The sequence below is a fragment of the Vanellus vanellus genome, assembly GCF_965231255.1.
Source record: "Vanellus vanellus genome assembly, chromosome: 1".
NCBI classification, from domain to species: Eukaryota; Metazoa; Chordata; class Aves; order Charadriiformes; family Charadriidae; genus Vanellus; species Vanellus vanellus.
In genome coordinates this window covers 183,984,481-184,012,007 of record NC_138905.1, presented here as the reverse complement: position 1 = coordinate 184,012,007, position 27,527 = coordinate 183,984,481, and the positions used below count along the sequence as shown (strand labels likewise).

At 35.9% G+C, this 27,527-nt stretch overlaps 1 protein-coding gene across 1 annotated transcript in view; it reads left to right on the top strand.

Moving 5' to 3' along the window:
* The window catches only part of TDRD3 (tudor domain containing 3), a 109,416-nt gene extending 90,555 nt beyond the window's left edge, over positions 1–18,861 (top strand). The window contains exons 13-14 of the mRNA XM_082498497.1: positions 12,124–12,260; positions 18,615–18,861. Of these exons, the coding sequence (XP_082354623.1) occupies positions 12,124–12,243 (120 nt within the window). The 3' untranslated portion in view covers positions 12,244–12,260; positions 18,615–18,861. The remainder of the gene's footprint in view (positions 1–12,123; positions 12,261–18,614) is intronic.
* The last annotated feature ends 8,666 nt before the right edge of the window (positions 18,862–27,527 follow it).

Below are 27,527 nucleotides of genomic sequence, written 5' to 3'. Positions count from 1 at the left end.
TGCAGTTTTTATAAGTATAAAACTGACTAGTTGTTGTAATTTCCTCGGTGGGGGTAGAATGTCAAAGATGTTGAGATTAATTCCATATTCCTTTTAAAAATTAAGTATGGTGTTGAAGAGCTCTTTGCCAAAGTGGAATACCTGTTTCTCTAATGAGCGCGAGAGTTGATTAACAAGAAAGCAATAAATGTGTGATGGCTATGTAGAGGTTTGAGGGGTTTTTTGGTTTATGCATTTATTGTGTATATGTCCCACATTTTGAATATCAAACATCAAGGGGTCTTCTAACGGGACATGGTATCATGCTGGAGGATATCAGGAAATATCTTCATTGCTCAGAAAGATTGTTTCAGGCTCTCCTATGCTTAGGGAGCACATTTATTGGTCTTTTGGTTTTGTACTTTCATTATCCTATACTCGATAAGTATTTTTGTTAGTACCTAGTTGGAAATGTTATTTGTGACTTTTTACTGGAAAACTTGAGAGCTTATTTCATTTAGGTTCATTTCGGTAGATATAAAATATGTTGCTGAAAAGGTATGTGTAGTTATGTCATAGTATCCCGTTTCCTTTTTTAATTTGTTCCTTGTGTTGATCATTTTCTGATCCGGGCATTTTTGTTCTTTCCCTACACTGTATGTGCCCATATAGGACTTCCACTGTGGGTCAAATGGCATATAGGAAAAAAAATGAAAACAGTGGTGTTTAGTGATTGCTGTAATCTTTGTTCCTTTCCTGACGGAGCTCCCTCAGTGTACCTTTTCACTCTAGGACAGTGATGGATGAACCTTCTTGAGTGCTAGGGCTGAAAATAAAATTTTACAAGATATTGGATGCAGATTTGGTGAGGCTTCTCTTGCTTGCTTTCCTTCTTGGCCCATTCCAGTCTCGCTTCTTTTCCCTGTGCACATAATCGTCCCCCTTTTGATGTCTGACACCCGTTAGCTCACTTCAGCAGTCCTCATTGCTGGGTGTACAGCCGTTGGCAATTGCATCGTAACTCATAGAGTTTCATCATCGCTGTCCAGGGAGAGGAGAGAACTTGAGTGGCCAGGGAGAGAGTTGAGCCTCCTACAAGTTCCAGGCCAATTTAAGGAGGGAGCTACTCAACAAAGGTTGATCTCTTGACCTGGAAAAGCACTTCCCTCCATATCAGGGAGGGGAGGGAAGTACTGCAAACGTGAGTAAATTGGCATGTGTGTGGTTTATTATGTAGTGCTTTTGCTTTTCTTACCAATGGCGAGGTTTTTTTTTGGGGTTTTTTTTTTTTTTCCCACTTTGACCCTAGCTTATTGACCAATTATGTGTAGACATAAAAATTTGTTGAAGATAGATTTTTAGAACTTTGTTCTATCCTGTAGCATTATAAAAAGTTCCTAATCTTTATAACCATATTTTGCCCATCATAATTTTCTGATCCTGGTGTAGAACTTGCAGGTTGACATGGTCAATTTTATTTTTTTAAGTAGTGGTTAATAATTAAAAAAATAGGTGCAATTCAACATATTTTACTTCAAAATACAAGGATACAGCATGTATGTAATGTGGAGGCCCTGGATTTCAAGTTAAGATACTCCCTTTTGTATGGGGCTATTCTGAGTTGCTTTATGGGCAGTTTCACTTTTAAGACTTTCTTAAATTGCTCTGTCCCTGCACCACCTGTAAGCAGTTTTGGTTTGGTTTTTCTTTAATTAGGAGTTGGGTTATACTTGTTTGTTTAAAACCTTTTTCTATATATTTACTGAAATACCCTTTCTCATGTTTTACTTCATCTTTTTTTTGTTTGCAATTGGTCATTCACAAGTAAAATCACACAAACGTTTTTTTATCACATGTATACATCTTTGACGTTGGGGATTTGTATGCCAAATTTTGTCATGACTGAGTGTGTGCACACAGCATTCTGCTTCAGCTAAAATGTCACCAAAATTCACTGCTTCCCTGTTTAGGTTTTAATAATGATTTTGTGCCCTAACAGCAAAGCATTAGGTAATTTCTCATACTATCACTTAGCATCTTTGTTCTGATTTGTTGGCAGAATTTTCTGATTACATATTAAAATAAGACCGGCAATACAGCAGATACTTTTTTCACCCCAGATGGATGTGTATGGTTTTGCTTAGGAGTGCACCTAGTGCAAGGAAACTGAATGCTGATTATTTTTTTTTTTTTTTTTTTTTTCCCCCCCCTTCGGGTCTATGCAAGTATTCCTTTTGGCTATATGTTTAGGACTGTGCTTGTATTACCGATGTGAACCAGACCTTTCCAGAGGCTCAATCCACTTGATGTTCTGAAAAACTGGATGAGTACTTTATTTATTTAAAAAAAAAAAAAAAAAAAAAGACACTGGGGAGATGGAAGGGCTGAGAATTGTATATGGGGAGAGAGATGGAGATGGACCCTTAATTTGCTGCTGTTTTCCAAAAACTGGCACATTTACTCATTATAATAGCATTACTCCTTATGGCACACAACTCCTTATGTGCCTTGCTGTTATTGATTTCATGTTGTTAAATTTGTGTTTTGTTGAAAACATTTCTACTTCCAGTTTGTGGCTTCTTGCTGAATTGAGAAAACTCGATGTGTCTGGTTGCATGTTATGTATATAGCAGATCTCACTTCAGTGTATCTACTTTTCCTTTAGAAATTATTAAAAATAAACCTTTAACTATTTATAGTTTTGTATCGATACTACTCAATGTGAAGAAGCTTTTACTAATAGAAGTTGGTATTTGCTTTGTTTTGGGGATATGGTGTGAATGGCTTAAATATGTAATTCTAAAGAACTTTTAAAATTCATGACTTTTTTCTGTATTAAGAACATGGTGGCAGCTTGCAGGAGGGAATGTTTGTTTCAAGCACAAACCTCGCAAGAAGAGTTGCACATTTATCTTCATATGTGCCACAGGGAATGACTGCATGTAATACTAACCTGTGCAATACCCTTAAGGGGAACAGATAAGCTAGCAAAATGTCTGTGGGATAGTCATGCCCTAGGCTTACATTAGCCTAGTTTTATGGAAATGTAATTGGAATGTAGTCTATTTAGAAAACAGAGTGCTTTGTTTTCAAAGTTGAAGAAAATCGATGAAGTGCAGAGATATGTCTGATTCCAAGTGAACTGTTGTGTTGCTTTTAGCAGTCTCCCATTTAAGTATGTAATTCTTTTCCTTGTCCATCCACCTATTCTCCATTTCTTGATTTTTCTGAAGAATCTACAGATCTTCTGTCACGTGGTGTCTACAGTTTAATGCTTCACTCAAAACTCAAGATGTATATTGTTTTAACAGAATAATTTAAAAATTAGCTGTGTTTAAAGCTCATGTGCTCTTGTCACAGTTTATCTTTCCAGCAGAGGAAAAATGAGATAAATCTAATTAAAAATGTTAATAGTGTATATCCAGTTTTTTAATCCAGGTTTACTGAAATGTTTATTATAAATGTAGTGTCTTAAATTTATGTGTATTAAGGCTTTAGTTGATAAATTGGTGGCCTTTAAGAATGCTTTGTTGAATTTTACAAAAACTGACCAAGAAAACGTACAATTAATTGACTTCTGATGTTTGGTTAGTGCAAGTCAACAGAAAAGATTTATTATCATTGATTTATTTCTGATGCTAAAGAAAAGACAGCTCAGGGACGGGGCATCTTGAAATTTTTATTTTGGAAATGAAAAAGCAACAGATTTTATGGTGTAGCTGTATGCCACCTAGTTTTACATACCATAGTTAGGAACATATTCACTTATGGCCCATGTGTGTTCAGCAGAGACGAAGACATACCCTCATAAAGATCAATTATTTTTTCTAAGTGTAAATAAGGGAAACAAATGGTTTGTATATGTTTTTGTTTTTTTTTTTTTTTTTTTCTAATTACATTGCAGCAAGTTTGTTTTACTGAATTGTTAGTAACTTAGGGAAACCATTAACTGAATTTCTCTGTTCGTAAAAGGCTTTGTACAGAGCTTCAAAGTAGAATGTAGTGTTTTACTTGTACAGTACATCAAAATCTCATACAATTAGAGAAACAGTAGAAGAGAGAAAGATGGCACTAGTATGGTAGGTTAAAACTAATGGGTATATAAATGGGTAGGAATTATTCTGGCTGTATATAGAATGGCAATAAACAATAATTGTGTAGTTGCAGTTCAAAGTCTCATGAGGTTTTTGGTAAATCATATAGTGCCATACATTAAGTCAATTGCATCCCTTTAAGGGCAATTAAACTTGTGTTAGGATTTTGGTTTCTGTAATACATTTAGCTTTGCTATTTCTGTCACCACTGTCTTATATTGAATAGTATAATATAATATTTTACTACAGTGAAGCTAAAGCTAAAATCTGCAAAGCTATTGATGGTTTTGATGTAAAAGTCAAATCAGAGTTACATGTGGAGTACTATACATGTAGTATATGTGTGTTTATACACATGTATGTCATCTGTATTAATTATCTAATGCTTCTGATGTCCCATGTGTAGCTAGATGCTTATGGGGTCGTGACTTTCAAGTGGCAAAAGAACATGTATACTCTATAAATCCTTTACAATTGTTTATCCTATCCTTTACAGACAGAAATAATGCCAGTGTATCGATGCAGCCGCTAGTAAATATCTTTGAAGTACTATGTAGTCCCTACTGCTGATGGAGTTGAGCTTCCTTGTTGGAAGTGACCAAAGTCAAATTTCCCCAGGCATATACCGTTAGAAGAAATTTAAAATTAAATTTTATTAAAAGTTCTTGATAAAATTTACTTTGAAATTAAAATCTTTTCATTTTGAGCAGACCTTACAACTTCTAACCAATTCAGGATTAAAGTCTATTGCTTTTAAAAAAATCCATATAGACAATAAGGCCAAACATTTCCAATGTATGTGATCCTTTCATTTTCTTCCCATTTTCTTTGCTGTTGTTGTTTTAGAACAATGCAACTGTTTCCGTATGTTACAGTAGATCTTGGTTAGTCTATTGATTAAATATCCTGTAGTTCACCAATTTGCTGGTTGTACCCAGAAGTCAACACTAAAACGGTACTTTCTCAATGTGAGAGAAAAAAAATTTGAAAAAGCAGGTGTAAACATTTTCTTTATATTTTGGGATTTTTGTGTTACATTTATTGGAATAATTTAAAGATGTATTCTTGGTCTTCTCTAGGTTTTCTATATGCTTTTCTAAGAAAAGTCTAAATATAAAAAAAATTTTCATCCAATACAGAAGATTAAGTGCTTATTTTAACTCTTTCTTTGCCATCTCAGTAGAATATATCTGGATACTTAGAAATATCTATATGGAGAAATACTGAGATAGAGACAATGGGGAAGGATGAAAGAAAGAATGTAGTTTGCATGTCATTGTTCTAGTTTTGTAAGTTAGAAAATGTGTATCACCTTTCATATGTCTTGTAATTTATTTTTTTTCCCACTTTCATTCATGATTCAGGAATGAAGAAATATATAATTCTTTATTTTTGAATTGTCTTTGCCTTTCTCTCACTTTATTTTCACAAATGCCATGTAGATTTACCAGTTTTAATAGAAGTTAACGGTTTTGGTCTTTAGGATAATTTAAAAGTTAATTAGAAATCTGGACAATCTGTTTTTAAGTTCTAAATTTGCTTACAGTCCATTGCAATTATTTTAAATTTAAAAAATTATCAAGCTGTTAAGTTTTTAAAAAATCGGAGCTGGTCATATTTCCTAAGAAAACTAAAACTGTAAAAAGTAGAACCAGTGAACTGTATACTATAAAAATAATTCTGCATTAGAAGGACATGGATGATAGTCGGGGCTAACTTGGAAATGAAAAAATCCTGCCTAGGTTTTGTTTTAAATCTTTGTGTTTAAATAGTAACTTTGGGACTGTTCTCTCTCACAGGCTTGCACACAAACACGCACACGTTCTGATAAGAAGGTGTAAGTTCCACGTCAGCTCATAAGTTATTATCCTCCTCAGAATTACTTTTAAATGTTCTTAATTGATTCCTTCTGATATTGAAATCTGTTTCACACACACATGCACACACACCATTTTAATAAGGCCAGGCTAATTGCACATTCCATAAGATTATTTTAATGGGAAAAGAATTTAAGAGTGATTAGGAGTATGATTTTATGGAGTGAGCTGATGACCAGCAGTTCTTCCTCGCTAATCCTGACTGGTGCAACTGTCTACAGCACTACAGCCTACGTGCCAGAATTAGGCTGTAATTTTAAGGGTGTCACATAGTTGATTCCTTCATTTATTTTTAAAAGATTTAATTGTAGTGTGATGATACAATTCAAAAGATCTAGGCAAGAATTAATTTATAAAAATAATCGTGTATCTTATTGTTAACATTCTGAAGGGTATGTTAAAAGGTTCATTTTAAAAAAAAATCATTTAATTACTACATAATATTTTTTTTCAAAGTAGCATTTTTAGTTTAAACACAGCCATATGCTTTCAATTAGTGTACTTTTAGTCATCAGTGATACCTTACTGCAATGTCTTACGTGATATGTGTGAGCATACTAAAAATTTTTCTAAAAATGTAGTGCTGCCCTTTAAATGCACATTAATAAGGCTAAGAGTTTACATTAATTATCTGACAGCATCGAGGGGTCAGCTCTATGCAGGTCTAGCGGTATAACCTTGAATCCCACTTGTCCTTCTCACTCATAATTTAACTCAGAAATTTGTAAGGCCATAGGCCCAGTCTTAATATAGATGTGTTGTGTACTGTGGATAAAAAAAAATTTATCCGCATCTGCAGGCTCACAAAGACTGCTCTGTGAGAAGATTACTCTGAGAGGAACTGGTGTTTTAAGTCACAAGAATAACTTGCGAAGAAAATTGATCAAGAGCAAATATGTTGAATAATTCTGTAATAGACACTTCAACAATGCTGTTCTCAAAGTCAGTACTTGGTTCAGACCCTTGAAAAATCAACGTTGGTGGTAATTTCTCTTTTACTTGGAATTTTCACACCTCATTTGTTAGTAATTTTTGAAATTATGTCCTAAAGCTTCTCTAAGATAGTATTACTTAATACTTAAGTAACTAAATGACAAAAACTATCTTTCATAAAGTCGTGTTTACAGACTTAATAGTTACGGAGTTCTAAGAACCCATGAAGTATTCAGATAAAGTTTAAGGGAGTACTGTAGACACTTTAGCCAATTATTTTTTTCCTTGCAGATATAGGATGTGTAATATATTGCAATTTAAATATTTAAGTTTAGCCTTTTCTAGGAAACTTGTGAATTTTTCAATATGGCTGTAGCGTGGTTGGGTTTTGTGTGTGTTTGGGGGTTTTTTGATATGTCTGGAAAGACTTACAGTCTATTTTGGATTGATAGGAGCACAGGCAAGTGAAACTGCAAAAATCAAAGCTCAGTACTCAGGAGATCAACGCTGGATGATTAGGCAAAAGAAGCAAGTTTTAAGAAAGGAATTTACACGGCAAAACAAGATATCACTTGGTGTGTTAATAACAGGAGACAGCTGTTGCCAGCTTAGTGAGTAATGCAAAGAGACGTTAAATCTGGACCGCAAAATGGGAATTGAAGAGGACATGAAAGAGAAGTTCATTTTGCAAGGAAGCAAGCACTTCTTTGTACTGAGTCCAGCAAGTTTTCCATGCATTGAGTATGTGGGTGAAGTTAAAAGTACAGCTTAAACTGAAGCAGTGGTTTGACGTTACTGAAATGGAAAACGCCTTCTGTTTTCTTTGCCTTCTGTCTCTTCTTCATCCCATGGTTCCTGGCCCCGCACTGCTCTTTCGTGCCTCTTTGCACACACTCTGGTGATCATCACTTGATAGCTCACAGAGAGCTATAATTAAAAAGCCTTCGCAGAAGGGCCCAGTGAATAGAACAGAATTTTCTGTTCATAAGCAGGAATAGACAGAGGTGACTAGTTTGTAGGTGGCAAACTTGGAGCTGCTCAGCTGTGACTTGCAACAGCATCCTAAATATCTGTGAGCAGAACATTCAGCAAAGCTTTTGTGTCATAAATAACTTGTGTCCTGCTTTTTGCTGTCATCCACCTAGTCATTGTTCTCAGGAGTTATACAGTAAGTATTTACTTCAAGGACTATATTAAAAAAAAAAAAATTCTAAATGGTTCTTTTAGATGCATTAAAAAGTCTTGCAATTGAAATTCAGTGAGAAAGCTTTTAATGAAACATAAGTTTACTCTAATATTGTTAATTTTAAGAGTAAATTCGTTGTTAAATTATTTTAAATGCTGGATTTATAACTTTATTCTGCAGCTATGAAATCCATTGAATTTTTTACGTAAAAGCATGCTGCTAGTCACTTGGCTGGACTGAATTTACTTGCTGATTCACTTCAGCTGAGCTGGTAAAGTACGGTGGTGGTACAAGCTCTTCAGAATATATGGGTCCAAAATAAAAGCACTGGGTGTGCATATATTCCCATTTTACGCTTGTTTAGTTGTGGTCTATCGTATGAGATGGAACAAAAATATCTAAAGTAACAGCAGATTTTTATGGCAAAATCTTGAATAGGAGCTGAAATTCCCAATGACTTATACTTCCCTGTTCGCCATCTTTTTTTTAATACCTAAAAAGTGCTGACATCCTCCACCCTCTCACTCATGTCAATCTAACCTGTTACTGCAATAATTTATTTGACCATTTCATTGTTTGCATTGTAAGCTTTCATTTGCTTTCTCTTGTGGATCTGCCAGTTTTTGCTATCTTTTGCAGTTGTGCTTAGTGGTATCATTTAATCTCGGTGTACATTGCACTAGGTAGGCACTGTGCAAGTACCAGAAAATTCCCTTCTGGGTCCTGGAATATTAGATAAGTACTGAATAATAAGCTGAAGGATGGAGATAATAAAACTATAAATTTTTTGACTAGTGTACTAATATGAAATTCTGGTGGTAATAGAAGGAGAATTAAAATGCTCTGAGAGATTTGTGGACACCTTTGCTTTATAAAATGTAATCTGGGTCCTACATGGAGAAGGAAGTAGGAAATGGAATAATTTAGAATGAATCACAAGCAACTGATGAGTTGAAAGCAAGCAGCAAGAAAGACTGGAATACTAGACTTGGTGGCAAGATGCGTGACCTAATTGACTGCAGAGTTGTAATGGAAGAAATGTAGACAGCTGAAGTTCTTAGATTGAAGAACAGAGAAAACAAGGAAGTGCACATTACAGACAGTGAGTTTTGTCTACAAAGGGTGGATGGTGTTCCAGAAGAGCGATCGCAGTTTTGAGTTCGGGGTGGAGGGATTTTAAAGTAAATTGAGATAAAGATGAACCCAGGAAAAAACCCTTAACATGGAAATAAAATAAAACGGCAACAGAAAAAGGATGAAAGATCAGCAGTGGTGGCCTGAGGGTCAGTGATCAAGAAAAGATGGAAGAAAAGAAATGCAGTTACTTCCAAAACAAGAAACAACATGTAATAAAGATATGGCTTGGCAAATAGTTATTTTGGAGAATACTAGATCCGATTAGGATCAAATGAGAATAGTTAGGACCCAACAAACAAATGAGAATGTGTCATCTGACATGAAGATGGCAGACTTCAACAAGATGATCAGTAATTCTATGTGGGGAGCCACTGTGCATAGAGAAGAGCAAGGGAACAGTTGAAACATGTTCTGTTGCTCATTTGTTCTTATAACTTGCTGCGTTGCTCACTTTCATTTTCTTCAGAGCCTCAAGAAGTGAATGTGATTTCACATTCCGTTCTTGTCTATTGTAAAAAAAAATACTTGAATCAGAATGCATGCATCTATAGTTTTTCATTCTATGTGTAGAGATAACTGCACCAAAATAGAAATGTCAGACAAGTTCTAGTTTTAATTTGATTTTACTGAATTCAAAGGATCAACAACATTAACTTCGACATTTGATGAAGATTTGCTGCTCTAGAAATTTACTCTGATATATTTATCCTCAGAAAGAGGTTGGCTATTACAGGTGAGATGAGATGCACTAAACTATTTAATTTCTGTTCTTTTTGAGCCAAGACTACCAAGGTTACAAAGAAAAGATTAGTGCACCAGTATGCGTTGCTAAATTTTCAATCACATATGTATGCCATTTACTTTTCCAGTTTTGGAAAAATCCAAATATCGAGCACATGAAAGTTCACCAATTTATTCTTGAAGTGTGAGCTCTTTTATGTCAGCTTGAAGCTTTGACAAAGAATTTTAAGAAAACTTGCAATTGTGTCTTTCTTTCTTTACTCTTTTGGCAAATAATATGGAACTATTTTCAGCTATTCAAGTTTCTTGGAGTATATTGAAAGAGTTAAAGGTGTTAAGGCTGCTTCAGGCATTTAACTTACCTTTTAACATTTTGATGCTAGTACAGCTTGTGTTGTCAGTGATGGGAGATTACTTCATATACTGAGGGCTAACAGTATTGCAAACTGCATAGATTTTTTGGTTAGACATCTGCATTTCTTTTTTTTTTTTTTTTTTTTTTTCTTTTGGATAATCAGTGTCTCTGAACCTCTTCGAGGTTTGAGGGAATCGATAGTCCTGCAAGCGGTAAAAGAGGTACACTGAAAAAAAAGTATGTTTTATGGCAGAATTCCATGGTTCTCAGCCTTTGGCTACAGTGAAACTAAAAGATAAAAATCAATTATGCTGTATTCAATTGTATTGAAAATCTGTGTTCTTCTGCAGTTACTGCAGACTCTGTAGTAGGGCTTAATCTGTTGTTCTGGAGATATAGATATAACCACAGATGTGCCCTGTTAAATAGGAGACTTTACCATGAGGAACGTGGTTGTCTAACTTATTTTAAAAATCCATGTTTGTTGATACTCAAGTTGATTCAGAAAGAGATGTTTCTTGAATAAGATCTGACTTTTCACAGCAGAAAGAAACTTAGGCTGTAGATTTTCCTTTTGGGCTCCTATAATAAAATATTTTACTGCTCTGACTAGCTGAATCTTTGTTACAAGCATGTTGCACTCTAAGACAGTTCCTGGGTGTTGGAATTCTTGATGAACTTTTAACGAATCATTCAGTGTTCTCGGTTTGTATTCTTGTATGTTCATAGGTTGTGAATGAAAGGGAGTTTTATACTCGGTACCTTTTCCCAAAAGCGGATTTCTTACAGCGTGTTCCCTCTAGATCTGGTGCGCACTACAGCGTAGTGTTAGGATATTAAAGAAATGAAGTTGTAACTGTTTCCTTGAGCCACCATCTGACTATCATATTCATGTTCAGAAACTTTTTTTTTAGCCTGTAACTTTTTTTTCTATTCTTTTTGTTATCAACTCTAGTGCTCTTAAAATTCTCCTTTATCTTGAATGTGTACCATCTTCAAATATTCCGTCAGATGAATGTTTTTCCTTTCAGTATTTCTTGACCAAAGTAAATTTGTAGCTATTTTAATCTTCCTTTGTAAATCATTCTCCAGTCTCTTGATTATTTTGGTGTTTTTTTTTCTCTGAATTCCATGTAATTTGTCAATATGTTTTTGGTATTGAGATGCATAGAAGTGAATGCAATATTGCAAATATGTAATTGCCTCTTCTGTCATTTTTCAGAGGTTATATTTATTATTGCTGCACAAAGCAAATTCATATCTAAACTGCTGTCCACTATACTTGTAGGCTTTTTTCATTATTACTGCATCACAGATTTTTATCTACTGTGTTCAAATCTGTGTTTCTAGTCTGCGTATTGCCAGATGTTGTTCCTTGCATTTCCATTTCCAAATTCTTTTATTTCATTCCACACACATTCCTAAACTCCCAAAAGCTGGGATTTCTCTTGCTCTGGCAGATTATTGAGGTCATCTTGCTTCCTGAAGTGTATTGCCTGTATGACTCTCCTGGAAAATAATTTTGCTTTAATATATATGCTTTTTTCCTCCAAATATTTAATAACTTCTGCTGCTGCCGTGGGGATTGCGTTTTGAGATTCTTCATCTTGTTTTTGTTAGCTTTCCTAGGTTTTAAAAACCCACTCCTATTATCTCACTTAATAAAATAAGTGGTCATCAGCACTGAAGCAGCAGTTGCTTTGTGTGCATGAATTCATTCATCCGTGTATGTGTGTGTGTTGTGTGTATGTATGCATGTACCTACTTACATATAATGCATTTACCTACTCTTCCATTTAAAACAATGCTGTTTACCTGCAGGAGGAGGAAGAAGAAACATATGAGCAAACTCTAGAATTCCGCAGAGGAGGGGATGGTCAGCCAAGACGGTCCACACGACCTACTCAACAATTTTATCAACCCCCAAGAGCTAGAAACTGATTAATAAGAAATAAAAGGTAAATATATGATATTGACATTTTATTTATGGGTTCTGATTTTAAGTAAAGTGCATCTGGATTGTTCTATTTTTCAGTGTTCTTCAGTCTTTTTGAAGTTCATGAGAGAACTGGGTTGCAGATGATGAATATTTTGAACAAATAAATTATTGTAATCACCATTTTACAAGCAAATAGACAACTTGAAATTCCTAGAAAAACTTTGGTTTTCATTTAAAAAAAAAAAAAAAAGTAGTAATAAGCCACAGCACATGTATGACTTACTTTGTTTAATAGTGGTAATATGTTTATAGTACCACAAGCACAGAGCAGTGATTGCTACACATATGGAGAGCTATTGATATTAAATCAGTTTCTTACCATTTAAGTGAAAGTTTTATGGCTGTGACTTTTTAGTTTAGATACTGCTTCTTGCGATCACCTACATGGAAAATATGTTTGGCATATTGCTTCTAAATTTTTTTAGGGATATTGGTATATTTATGATAGAAATTGCTCATCTCTTTCTCTGGCTGTAGGAAGAGACTTAGTATACCTGTGGGAAAAAGGAAGGCAATAAAAACACTTTACAAATAGCTTTTTAACTTTGCTTTATGTAAGAGCTCATGCCATCTGAGCAAGCTTTTAATTTGTGCTTTTTCACCTGAGAGCAGTAGCAAATTTCTCGTTTGCATACATTGGACCAGCTTCTTCTCTGAAATAAGTGGCTGCAGTCCCTGCTGAACTCAGTACTGTCTGTCTCTGCCCAAGGTCCCATAATTCTACTTCTTATGAGCCATTTATGTGACTAAATATTCTTTCATTGTTTTGCTTAGCATGGGAAGGACAATTTGCAGCACTAAAATCTAAAAATCTGTGAGTTCACCATTGAATGGGGAGGTATAAGGCCTAAGAATGTTTACCATACTCAGAATCTTGATGATATGCTTGCACCTATACTTTATTAATTAGCAGAAATCAAGGAATTATATATCATATTCAGAAAAGATACCTGATATGTGCATTCAGAAATCTAAAAAGGCCAGCCAGGTGAAACAATTGTAATTCTTTTATTAAACAAATCAAATATGCTGTACTGCTTTCATTTTGCTTGTGGTCTTCTAAATCCTTAGTTTTCAAGCATTGATTAAAAGTCCGGAATAAAGAAAGCTTTGTAAAGTTGCATGCTGTTTGGTGTACGTCTACAATGTGCCTTTGTCTTGAATCTGATTTAATTTTTTTCCCTATTAGCCAGTTTATTGTTACCGAGTTCTTTTTAGTTCCTTTCCTTGCTCCAGTCCTCCACCTTCGGTTGGCTTAATAGGTGCTGCTGATCTCTGCAGCTTTTGATATTTCTGACATTCAATAATGTATGATTTTACTTTTTTGATCATACACTTTTCATTTGGGGAAGTACTGGCAATATAAGAGCAAAATTTATCCCTGACTCTTGCCAAGGTGATAATTATTCTATTTTTGCCCATATTACTTGATGTTCTATTTTAAGTAAGTATATCAATCACCACCAATAAAAATACCATAAGGTAATTTATGCATAAACAATTCTGGCACAGGCACTGAGCTGAGTTCTAAACCAGCTCAGTTGACTCAGAGGAGTGTCAGTGCGATCAGCCAAATGAAATTTGCTCAATGTAGACAGCAGTCAAAAACAGGGAGGGTTTTTTTTTTGTCTTTAGTGAAATACCAAAAATATTACCTAACTTAACAGTATAAATCTGGAAAACTGTGTTTGGCTTTCATCAGCTGGGAGAACTGGGAAAGCAGACATCCAGAGAGAATGATAGTGAACTCCTGTATCTCAAGAATAGCGAATGAATTGTTGGCAAATAAGGAACAACCTTTCTAAGGCACAGGTGATTGTTCCTTGCAGATTTTCTTATGCTTTGCTTTGAAGATCCTAACAGGATTCTGATGTAAATGGACAGCAGACGCTGTATCAAAACCCACCTACCAGAAGAAGTAAAGTTACAGCCCTTCCCCTGCCCCAGTTCAAATACTACTGTTCTCTGTCAGACATCTCTAAATAAAGGGGTTGGATTCAGGTAGCAAACAGTGTCAGTTGAATAAACCTAAAAGCATTTGTCAACAAGTAGCAGTGGATTCTTCTCATCCAGGAAAAAAAAAATAATCAAGATATATTTTGGAAAATGTGTCATGAAGCTGAATATAATTTTTCAATAATTACTTAATTTACATAAAAAGTACATCTTTTATTGACAGTACTTCCACATATATCCTTCTTTTTCTTCATCATAATTTAAAAATGTCTTCCACAGTTGATGAAATGAGGAATTTCCTGTGTCCTCTTTTGGCCCAGGACTGTTTACTTCAACATCTGCTCAAATTAGATAGATTGTGCCAATTTGTCATCGAAAACAGAACTTACTAACCCAGTGCAATGTACAATCAGTGGCAGTTTAAACCTGGTAAATTTTGGCTACTTTTGTAAGTCTAACTGTTGGAATATTATGCACTTTATCTTCTGCAATGCAAATAGCAAATATTGTAGGTGTTTTATATACCTTAAATAGTCATCCTAAAACAATGATTCATTATGAGAAAATAGAACTTACTACATGATAGGAAGATTCATTCCCTCTAGATCAAAACATTTAATGCCATCTTCTTTGGCTGCTGTAATTGAATCATCTTGAACTTTATTAAAGTGGTAACTGTCTCTAAATGGCTAAAATGTAGTCAATTAGAATATTTATGTATTTTCATATTAAAATGATTTACTACATCTAGCTTTATTAATTAGCTGCTTTATCAGATTTAGGTTTGTGTTTGGAAGTCTTCCACTATTAAGCTCAACTGCATTTCAACATAAAATAATGTAACAGCTATTGGAGGTTAACACCAAAAAGGAGTTGTCAAAGTATGAAATTAAATATGTCGGTCTTAGATTCTTGAAACACTAGAATTCAGGTAGAAAAAGAAATTAGAGAGGCCTTCTATATAGAGGCTGTGTGGTGTTATTTAAGCAGTTAGCTCCTGTATTAATTCCATTCAAAGCAATCCTTTATTTTGTCTAGAATTAGTAATACGGATTTTCTTCCCCCTGCCACTGTGTTCTAGTGAATATTTGGAAAACTGAGCATCCTGTTGAGTGTGGCATTTATGGTCATCTCTGAATAGTGTCAAAAAGTGGAAATTCTTCCTCATCTTAAGAACATTCTACTGACAATCTTTTTGAGGATTAAAATATTCTAGTGCTGTACCCAAAGCTTTTTCTGTGTGGTACAAACTAGCTTTCACCTGCTAGATTTACTTTCTGAATGTCGTGTAGAGTCCAGTGTAGCTGCCCTCATTTGCAAAGAGTTGTGAGTTGTTTATTGCGATACTATGGTGGACATATTTGTCAGGTATGGCTTACAGTACATCTCATATACATCTCATGCTACCATATATCTTACGTTGCATTTTGAAATGCATACATGTGACCTAATGAGGTACTGGTTAAGGACAGCGGAATTAGAGAGAAACCAGTAATGAAAATCTGTTAAGCTTTTCAAGAAATAAGTCTTGGATGTAATCAGTTCTTCTCCAATTTCAAATGCAGGCAGAAAATGAAACATAGTCCTTTTCTAAATTGCTTTCAGCTTACCCAGACTTGTATCACAGTGTAGCATGTCTTGACATGTGTAAGTTCAGGAGTATTGAATGTCAGTTCCTAGAAGTGGATTTCTATGCATTTTTTCCTCCTTTTTATTCCTCATTTTCCTTCTTTTTATTGCTTTTGAGAGCATGTCTTATTGTTCTTATTTGAAGTTTTTGATAACCTGTTAGATGAAGGCATGATTTATCAGGGAAGTTTTAAGGGATTCAGTGAGAGATAGTATTACCACAACTCTCTACTGAAGGATGCTTTACCTCTTCACCAGATCATTGATTAATGACACCTTTATTCCCTGAGAGGGCGTACCTCTGTATTATGTCAAGTAACTTCTTTTTCTTTTCCTGAAAAGATATGGGAGAGCTCTTGATGATTATTTCATATTATAAATTGGTAAATTGCTTAGAATGTTAATATTGTAGTATTTAATATTTAAAATGTCAAGGTGCCTTGTTTTCAATTCTAAATGTAAAATTTGCTGGCCATATTTGTATTGAGAATGACAGAGACGTATCAAAGATGAAACAGTGGGTCCATACAGTAGACACATCACCTCAGACCTAAGAGCTCTTAGACCTACCTGTATAACGTTACATCACTTGACAGAGAGACTTATTAGCACTGGTACAATAATGCAGAAATTAAGCTATACTGCTTCCTGCATTAGTTCTCAGCATACACATTTAGGTGTTGAAGTTGCCCTTGCGAATATGGAATTAGTGTTGACAAATAATCCGTTCATAATCTATGTCTAGAAGGTAATGGGGTCTTAAGTGTGAGGAGGCTTAAGTTTTAAAAAGCCTGAGTTATTTTTTAAAAGTGGAATTTGGATCCATGGGATTGTTTAGCCTGGAGAAGAGAAGGCTCTGGAGAGACCTTATGGCAGTCTTCTTATGGCAGTACTTAAAGGGAGATTATAAGAAATATGTGGACAGACTTTCCAGTAGGGCCTGTAGTGATAGGACAAGGGGTAATAGTTTTAAACTGAAAGAGGGGACGTTCAGACTAGATATAAGGAAGAATTTTTTTATGCTGAGGGTGGTGAAACACTGGAACAGGTTTCCCAGAGACGTGGTAGGTGCACCATCCCTGGAAACATTCAAGGTCCTGTTGGACATGCCTCTGAGCAACCTGATCTAGTTGAAAATGTCCCTGCCTGTTGCAGGGGAAGTTGGACTAGGTGAATTTTAAAAGGTCCTTTCCGACCCAAACCATTCTATGATTCTGTCCTTCAGAAGAGCTTCTTGCCACACTGCTCTACACTTTGGGTATTAAGAACAATTGCTGCAGACTTGCAAGAAGTTGCGGATTGCACAGGAACCCGCCCAGGCAGGTTTTGAATATCTCCAGAAAAGGAGACTCCACAACCTCTCTGGGCAGCCTGGTCCAGTGCTCTGTCACCTTCAAAGTAAAGAAGTTTTTCCTTCTGTTCAGATGGAATTTCCTGTGTTCCAGAGTAGAGGAGGAGGATGACCTCCCTTGACTTGCTGGCCACACTCTTTTTGATGCATCCCAGGAGACCATTGGCCACCTTGGCCATAAGGGCACACTTCCAGCAGGTCAACCCCTAACCTGTATTGGTGCATGGGGTCATTCATCCCCAGTTGCAGGACACTACACTTGCCCTAGTTGAACTTCATTAGGTTCCTCTCTGCCCAGTTCTCCAGACTGTCCAGGTCTCACTGAATGGTGGCACAGCCTTCTGGAGTGTCAGCCACTCTTCCCAGTTATGTGTCATCAGCAAACTTGCTCATCCAGGTCATTGATGAATATGTTGAATAAGACTGGACCCAGTACAGACCCCTGGGGAACACCGCTAGTTACAGGCCTCCAACTAGACTCTGTGCCGCTGATGACAACCCTCTGAGCTCTGCCATTCAGCCAGTTCTCAATCCACCTCATTGTCCACTCATCTAACCCACACTTCCTAAGCTTACCTATGAGGATGCTATGGGAGACAGTGTCAAAAGCCTTGCTAAGGTCAAGGTAGGCAACGTAGGCAATCCATCATAGAAAGCCATCGGGTTGGTCAAGCATGATTTCCCCTTGGAAATTCATGTTGACCAATCCCAATAACATTCTTTTCCTCCATATGCCTAGAGATGACACTCAGGATGAGGTGTTCCATCACCTTTCCAACATTGGAGGTTAGGCTGACTGGCCTGTAGTTTCCTTGGTCCTCCTTGCCCTTTTTGAAGCCTCCTTCTAGACAATCAAGATATAAGAATTAGAATCTTAAGAATAATAAAAATACATCCTGAGTTTACACTTTCTGGATAGAATGTCATGATAGTATGAAAAAGAAAGGGAACAAGTAGTGAGAAATGAGTGTTTTGAGTGATCATAGCTTTTTGTGGAGCTTGAAAGAACCTAATAGTGTGAACTTATGAGTGCTTCATCATTATCTGTTTCTTGGGTCTTCCTTTGCTCTGTGACAGAATTAATCTACACCTTGTCAAACTTGCTATAAAATCTGTATTGAAGTCCTTACCAATGGAGAAACTGCTTTTTTGTGAGAAGTTGTTGCCAGAAAGTGTTCTTTTCTTGTGTTATACCAATCATATTTATTGCATTGAAGTGCAACCTTCTGATTTATTCTTTTAAAGACTTACTATCTCTGTAAGTACTGAAAAACAGATATCTACTCTTTTGGAGGAAGAAAATAACAGTAAAGCGTATGTTGCACAAAGAACAGAGAGTTTTTATGCTTATCTATTGTATTTATTTTTTTCATTTAGCAACCTTCTCGGGGTGGGGGGAAATTCACTGGCAGCTCCAACTTGCAGAAGACTTCTGGAAGAAATTCTGGCTTTTTTCAAGCAACAGGATGGAACAAAGAAAGCTCGTGTGAGCAGAAGGAATTTGGACCTGACACCACAAAAGACTTTTTTAAAATTCTTAGTTACATGAAGCTGAATACTTTTTACATATGAAAGAGGCAAATTGTCATTGCTGCCATCAATAAAACCACAGTGCACTATTCTATTCTTTGCCTTGTATTCTTTTTACTGAGCCTTCATTGTTAGGTAACATAATACTAATGTATCATGATTTTTATTCAGTTTGAATTGATTTTGGTTCCAATATTGTTTCTAGTAAAGTAAAAGTGAAGTTTATATTTTCTCACAAGCAGACGGGATTGGACCTTTAATTTAAATTTTAGGCGAGCATTATTGAAACATGTTAAAAGATTTTCAGCTAATTACTGTACAGTGACATTCTGAATAGGTTTTGACTGTGTTTTCTGTGTTTATTTTCCAAAGTTGCTGAAGGCCAAATTACAAATTTGCCTATTATGTTTTTCATGATCTGTGACTAAGAGGTTGAAGGGGAGAAAAAAAAAATCATCAGTTTCAATAGTAATTTTCTAAATAATTTTAGGTAAATATTTTCTTTTTAGGAATATTTATATTACAGAAATAGAAACATTTCTAGAAGGTACAGTAAAGTAATTTAAACAAAAAATACCGAAAGATGAATATGAGTATTTTAAACATAAATATGTGTATACATGCACACATGTACAACCTGTTAAATAGTAGTTTCTAACTTTCTTGTAGCTTTGAACTCTGCTTTTATTGCTTCCTATTATTAGATTTTTTTGATTGTCATTGATGCTTGAAAGAATCTTATGTCAAACTACTTTTTGTTCTAAGCTATATCTTTGAATCTTATGTAATTATGACAAATAGTTGAAATTTCAGTATTTCTTTAGCTGAGAAGCACTCAAGGTCTGTGTACCGTGCAAAACCCTTCTAAGCATTATTCTGATCAATTAAGATTGAAATATCACATACGTTTTGAGGTAGTTCTGTACAGGCAGAATTTTACCGGAGATATGTATTGATGGTATAAGTTGTATGATTAATTCTACTGAATTTCTCTTTGAGTGCTCATAAAAAACTCTGTTTGGCCGAAAACTGGTTTATTTGGATGAAAAGAAGTTTTATATTGATGATGTAATTGAATGTATTTGCAGTACGTAATGTGGATTACTGTCCAAATGCAGTGAAATATTAGCAAGCACATAAATATTTGCAGAATAATAAGGAACCAAATGTTTTGCTGCCTTAAGCGATACTAAGCAGCTTCTTGAGAATTATAATGCAACTCACTAACAATTCTAAGGAAATCTGGAAGCTTAAAACATGAGCTGTACAATGTTGAAGTTTTTCACTGTCAACTGACACAACAAATTTTATGAAGTTTGTTAGATTTAAGTTAGAAACCACTTTCCAATACTATGAATCATTCTGGTCAGTTCTGCTAAATTGTACCAGCAAATAAATAAATTGTAGATCTAATATATTGGATGTTGGATGCTTTACTTCCAGAATTACTGCTAAGACCACTGATAACAGCTGTTCAGCATCATAAAGCTATGCAGCCATAGCATCAGTTTAAAAAGCAGTTTTGATTTTTCTTTACAAATAGACTGTGCATTAAAGCAGAGCCCTACAATCAGTGTACCAAAGCAATTTTTGAAATTAAAATAACTTTTATGTTCTTTTGAGCTTTCATTCTTGCTGTGAACTGAATCATAAAATTCATAAAACTGCAGTCTGATTTAGTGAACTGTAAAAAATAAAGCCTACTTATGAAAATGTGAAGACTGTAGAAATACAGTGCAGTGTTCCTCTGTATTGGTTGTGGCATTATGAAATTACCACATGTACTTGCAGCTGTCTGTAGGAAAATTGAATATATTTGAGAATGTTGTTTTTGTTTGTAAAACAGTAAAGACCATGTCCTGGTCTTTTCACTGGTGCTGAAGAACTGGAAAGCCAGGGTAAGCAAGCAGCTGGAGAGTCTCCTTGAAAAGACATATTGTCTTTGTGTGTTTTATGATTCTTTTCTGTTTTGATTTTGACTGAAATAACTTCTTTTGAAAGTTCTGCCTGTTTAGGATCTGAAGAACCAGTGATTGCGTAGATAAAATCTGTTTGTGTCAACCTGTTCTGAAAGGCAAGAATTCATATATTAATGCTTATTGATTCCTATATCTGGAAACATGATTATGAACTAGGTATGTATATAAATTATTTTCTTTATTTGCATAATCTATCAAACCCACAAATACAATAAGATGCCAATCATAATGTTGTAAAGTTTACATATGTAAGTACAACATTAATTTATTTAGCTTTTATGTTCAGAAAATGTTATCACTACTAGGTAGGTCTTCAAAACTGATGTAAAAGTTAACTTCTAATTTGTCAAAAGCAACAGCAAAAGCAAGCTCCTGAGCTTTATGGGGCTATTCTGATCATCTATGCTATTTATTTACTAGCTTGATTTCTGACTCTGTTTTGGCGTGCTGTTGACTTAGCTGTTTCTAAGACAAACCTGTCACAAAGAAACTTTGCCCTTTGCAAGCTGGACATGAGCCAATCTGTGCCTCTTGACCTGTGAACCAGTAGGTCCTCGGTCCGTGGTCTTCCTTTACTAGGGTTACAGATACAGCTTATGAGAATTTCTGTCTTGAATTTTAGGGATGTAATTCTAATGAGGTGTTTTCCTTGCCATGGACTTGTATATAACATTTTTACCTAAAGGAAATTAAAAAAAAGTTAGTGTTTCTGATTCAAATTATTCTAAAAGTTATGTTCCAAATTGGTAATACTATCATTGAATAAAATTTATTTTTACCTTTTTTTCCCCTTGTTGAGATGTAAAAACATTTTGAAACAAAGAGTGGAAATGTTATGGGTTTATCTTAGGTGTTTTCAGAGTTTTGTAAGAAAATCTGTTTGAAGTTGTAAAGTTTTCATTTAAAATTCTGCCTCGGACTAACATCTGATATATATTAATGGGGTGTGTGTGTGTATATATAAAAAGATAGCTTTTTCTTTTGTTACTAACAGGTACTTTCTTATTAAGTCTTTGGCAACAGCAGTACAAAGCATTTTGAGGCTGGCTTGTCAAGGTCGTTCTTCCAAGAAGCACTGATGGAATTTTCTCAGAAGAATGTCTCTGTAATGACTTGAGCCTTATGCAGATGAAACTTGTTGGGAATATGGCTTTCCAAGGCAGTATTAACAATGCGTATTTCCATTAGGTGGCGAAAGGTTGATATCACAGGAAGGACAAGTCTTGTCCATGAGGTGTGCTTGGCATTAGATACAGAATGAGTAAAAGTTTAATGGGAGATAAAGATCTAGCTTGAAGTAAATCTGAATAAGATGTTTGCAAGAGAACTCCCAAACAGAAGAATTAGCTAATGAAGGTTGGTCTAATGTTAGCCAGGTAGCTGAAAGAATCTAGCAGTGTAGGGTAAACAGTCCTTTTCTAGCATTACGGTTGGAGGGGACTTCAAACAGAAAAATCCCCAGTGCTTTTGTGCATCCAAAGGAACACATAGTTCGGAATGATTGTCTATAGATGCTTTCTTGAAGGAGAATCCCATTTTGACTGTCTTTCATCATGTGACTTGATCCAACACCAGTAAAATCTTACAACAACTTTCTTGAGAACTATATAAGCCTCAAGAATGGGTAATTGCACAATTCTAGCTAACTCAGTTCACCTTTCTACTTGCTATACAACTATTGAGGTGTTCTCTTGTTTGTGGTGTGTGTGGTTTTGGGTTTTTTTGTTTGTTTTTTTTTTTTTCTTTCTGGAATCTTCTAGAGCAGCCTATTGCAGGAGAGCAGCTAACTATGGAATGTACTCCAAACATGTAGGCACTGACCTTCTGATAACATGATATGCATATGAAAAGCTTTGTGTATTAGTGTTAGCCTTCAAAGCAATGGTAAAGACTCATAATTACTTTTTTTTTTCAATATTCATTTAATATTAATTGCTTATGTTGGCTTGTTCTGGCTTTAAATTACAGTTTTGTTTTGGGGTTTTGAGAATGATTCCAAATAATTTAAAAAGTAAAGATAGAAATTACATCAATACTTAATTTTCCCACAAGATTGAGAGACCATAAATCATCAGTTTCCATTCAAAGACATGGGCTGTTGATGGACATAATTATATTCTGGAAATTATGGTGGTATGAATGAAACAGAATCTAGTGTATGTTACAAATAATTCTTACATGTGTTCAAATAAATAGGAACTGTGGGAAGGCAAATGAGGCATATAGTAGCAATGGAGCACTAAAGATCTAAAAAAAATTCTGCAGCTGCTTCTAAGGAAAATGTTTGCAATCATTATGGTGCCTTGTAACATTTCGTGCAACTTGACTAATCTATCTTTAAGTGGATGTATAGGTAAGTATTGTGCAGCAGATACTCATGTGATTTTCGGGCAGTTTAGTATGTCATGGGATCTTGAATGCTTTGATTTTATACCATATATTTCTAAACTGCGAAGGTTAAAGAACATAAATGGTATTTTATGTTTTGGGTTTTTTTATAGTCAAAATAGTCTTAACCCCAAGTCTATTTTGTTAGTCATTAGATAGCAGAGGCATAGCCATTTAAAACAGCTATAATCTTACAAGACTGTGCAGATTTAAGTCACAATTAACCACCTATTTTGTGCTGATTCTTCTTCTGTAGCTATTTAGCTGAGGAACTTGGTTTGTTTACAATAATAAAAGTAAAAAGCAGAATAAATAAAGGATTCTCTGTCATTTTGACATGCCACAAATTAAACTGTTTTTTGGGGGACTAGAATAGCATATACAAAATCAGCGTTCCATGTGCTATTTGAATGAGTAAAACGGCCTTCTTCAAAATTGATTTTTTTTAATGTAAAAATTTGATATGGTTTTTCCCCCTGCTAATTAAAAAATATTTCATCCCAGTTTAATTGATAAGACAGATGATCTACTCTGGCATTTTGCTGCTCTTGCCACATCAAATGCTCCCAGTAACAGATATTCTTGATGGCCAAGTACCAAGTGTGTTTTTTACTCCAATTGGTTGCATTAAAATGTATATCAAAACTTGAGATTTAGCATTGTACATGGCAAGGTTCAGATATGTCATGCTGATATTAATCTGGAGTAGGGTTTATAACTAAGTTTCAGTGTACTACAGCTGCAGAAATGACAGTAGAATTCAGCCTGTGCTGCTCCATTTTACTTAGCTGCGTTAACTTTGTACTCTCATTTTTAAAAGGAAAAATAACGATGAAATTCTTACAGCTGTACGTAAAACACTGAAAATGTGATCAAATTTAAAACAAGAAGCTGATGCCTGCAACATCTTAAGAAAGAAACAAAAAGTTGCAAGACCTGTGAAATGTGAAAACGTGCCACGCACATCAACCAGGAACGTTTGCGCTCTGTAGCTGTGGGATCTGGCATTTTTTCCAAAATACTGGAAATCTGAACAATTTTGGTATAGGATAGTCATATTAGAAAACAACTACACCAGCACTTCATTCAGTCTCTATACCCCATGAGGAACCTAGCTTTAGTTACCCCTGGCACTCCAGCTTTCTTGCAGCACTTTGCAAGAAGTCAGACCACAGTTGGGAGTCTCAAATGAGAGTTGATAAGGGAGGTTAAGATACTGATGTCGCTTTACGAGTTCCTCCTAACTTAACGTGAGGAGCTGTACTCTGTACTTGGAAAATATGGAAGAAGCTGGGACTCTGTGGTTAAATAGTTGTTCAGGATGAGTGGTGTATCATTAATGTGTTGCAAACTGCAGTTGTGCATACTTGAACAAGGACAAGACAGGTGGAAAACCAACTATTGAAATGATGATATAGTAGCTTAATTTTGCCAAATAAAGTGTGCCATCTGCAAAGTGCTTAGCATTCTGAAATGCAGCCTCTGTTACAGTAGAGTGCACAGTATTTATAGAAAGAAAATCAAATTTAAGATCTTTTGAATGTGCCATCCATATCAGCATCATTTGGTTGACTTTCCTGTTTTGCAGTAAGGTGATTATCTTCCTGTGGCTGTTAAGAAGGCCTTTAATGCTGTTTACTTGAGGTGTAGGTGAGATGCTGTTATTTTTTAGTAGGCCAATAAAAATAGTCTGCCACTGGATTATTTGTTTTCTCGTTTCATTGGTGGTTAGAAATAATGGTAGCTATGTATTGTTTCCTTGATGCTAATGGAGGCCAGTCTTTTAGTAAGAGACGGCCATATAGCCTCTTATGAAGGTGTTGTGGGTCATATGCTGAAGCCCAGCTAGTCTGTATAACTCAACTGGTGTCCTCATCTGACCAAAACATTGATGTCTCCTGCCATCATTTTTGTACCTCCTACTCTAGAGAAAGCATTCATGGAGGATGGGTCGCACTGTTTCTTTGTTTCGTACCATTATTTTCTATTTGGCCAACAAGTGCCAAACAAATATCTCTCAAGAAAATGTGCATCCAGAGTGCTTATTTGGACCACACTGTTCAGTTGGGCCATTTCTGACCTGCAATCTTTAAACTGCTAACCACTGCATTAGTCATTTTTGTGACTTTTCCCTGGGTAATGTAACACCTACGATTCAAACCAGTGTAATGCAGAATAATAATGATACTTGGTTTGGGTTTGGTATGTTGTTTTTTTCCTGGCAAAAAATCTATTGTAAAACAAGGAAGAGTGTTCTGCTTCAGGATTAACTAGGTAGGAGTAATATTACTATGTACTTTTATCTTGGATCCTTTCATCAAAGACTGATTATCAGTGCTACTTTACATTTTAGTATCACATTTTTAAGGGGATTTTGGCTTTCATCACAGGCTATAGACTTTTATCCAGATATTTCTTCAGCATAGCAAATAGGAATCTCCTGAGCCCTCTGCATATGAGGACTTTGTTAATTTTTTGTGGACATTGATTAACTTGTCCCTTTGATAAAGTTCCTTAGCTCTTGAAAGCACTTAGCTCTGTTACTCCCAATTACTTCTATTACCAGATTGTTCCTGAATGTAATTCCTCAGAAGGCTAAAAATCTTCTAATTACAGCCAAAATGTATTCAGTTATACACACTTGTGCTTGTGTCACCATTGACCTTCAATTTAAAGAGCTCTCACCTGACCCTTGAGGTATTTGTGGGCAATTTCTGAACTGTGCTGAATGAGGTCATGGAAGCACAATATTCTGCGATTCTGCGACTCCTGTTCAATAACCATTTGCAGTGTGGCAGCGTGCTATCGCAGGACATTCTGTGACTCATGTGGTCCTCCATGCTTATATTGTATGCAGTAATTTCTGTTCAGGCATATACGCCTTTGCTGAACCGATGTGTTCTTTGAACTTTTAGTTTCATGTGCCTGTCTTCTCATGATCAGGGAAAAAGACTGTATAGTGTGATCAGGAATAGTGTAGCCAGTAGGACCAGGGAGGTGATTTTACCCCTGTACTCGGCACTGGTGAGGCCACATCTTGAGTACTGTGTTCAGTTTTGGGCCCCTCACTACAAGAAGGACATTGAGGCGCTGGAGCATGTCCAAAGAAGGGCAACAAAACTGGTGAGGGGTCTGGAGCACAAGTCTTACGAGGAGAGGCTGAGGGAACTGGGGTTGTTCAGCCTGGAGAAAAGGAGGCTCAGGGGAGACCTTATCGCTCTCTACAACTATCTGAAAGGAGGTTGCAGAGAGGTGGGAGTTGACCTGTCCTGTCAAGTAACAGGTGGTAGAACAAGAGAAAATGTCTTCAAGTTGCACCAAGGGAAGTTTAGATTGGATATTAGGAAGAGTTCCTTTACTGAAAGGGTCATCAGGCATTGGAACGCGTTACCCAGGGCAGTGGTGGAGTCCCCATCCCTGGATGTATTTAAGGGTCATGGTTTAGTGATGGGCTTGTTGGTGTTAGGTTAATGATTGGACTAAATGATCTTACAGGTCTTTGCCAATCTAGGAGATTCTGTGATTCTGTATTACAGAACAGTGCAGGTTAGACGGTGTGGAACGATTACTAAAAATTATCAGTAATACAGCATTGGTCACACATTAAGGAAAGGTATAAAATCAAAAGTTTTCTAGGGTAGAATACAGCCGCAGCTGGTATGTGAAGAATCCACTACATCTGTGATTCCCTGTACAATATTGCTTGCCAAGCAACACAGGGAGTGGAGTGGGGTGGAGACTCCAAGGCCAAACCCTGTGATAATCCAGCAAACATGGGAATGGGATGGCACCATGGAAGAAAAACAGTGCGAAGGATGGAGCAGAGTGGAGACACTGCGGCTAAAACTCTGTGATAAACTGGGAACTTGGGGACCAAATGGAGCCCTCGAAGGTCTTACAGAACTGATAAACTGCCTACTTGTTACCCTGAGCCAACAATCTGTATTTTTGATGAAATGCTGTCCTTTAGTGAACTTTGCTCATTATAATGTTATTGTAATACCAAAACACACCTCCATCCCAAAGGCTACTCACCTCCAAGGTGTAACCATTTCTCCTCGAGTCTGCACCCTGAATTTTTTGTAAGCTATACCTTTAAATGAGAGGCGAGAAAATGTTACACCAATCATAATGAAAGTATTTATGACTAGAGTCACTCAAACTCCACCTTGAAGATAACAAATAGTGCAAAAATAGCCCAAGAAAGGGGGGATGTGAGGGAAGACACCATCGTGGACTTCTGGGATCAGTCGATGGGCTGAGCCGTAACAGTTTAATATATTAAACGCGCCTGGACTGATAGTGGTGGATTGGGCATCACTCAGAGTTTAAACCTAGCCGCACCTCGCCTCCCACCACGGTGAGGAGTGTTATAGAACGCAAGGGGGTTTAT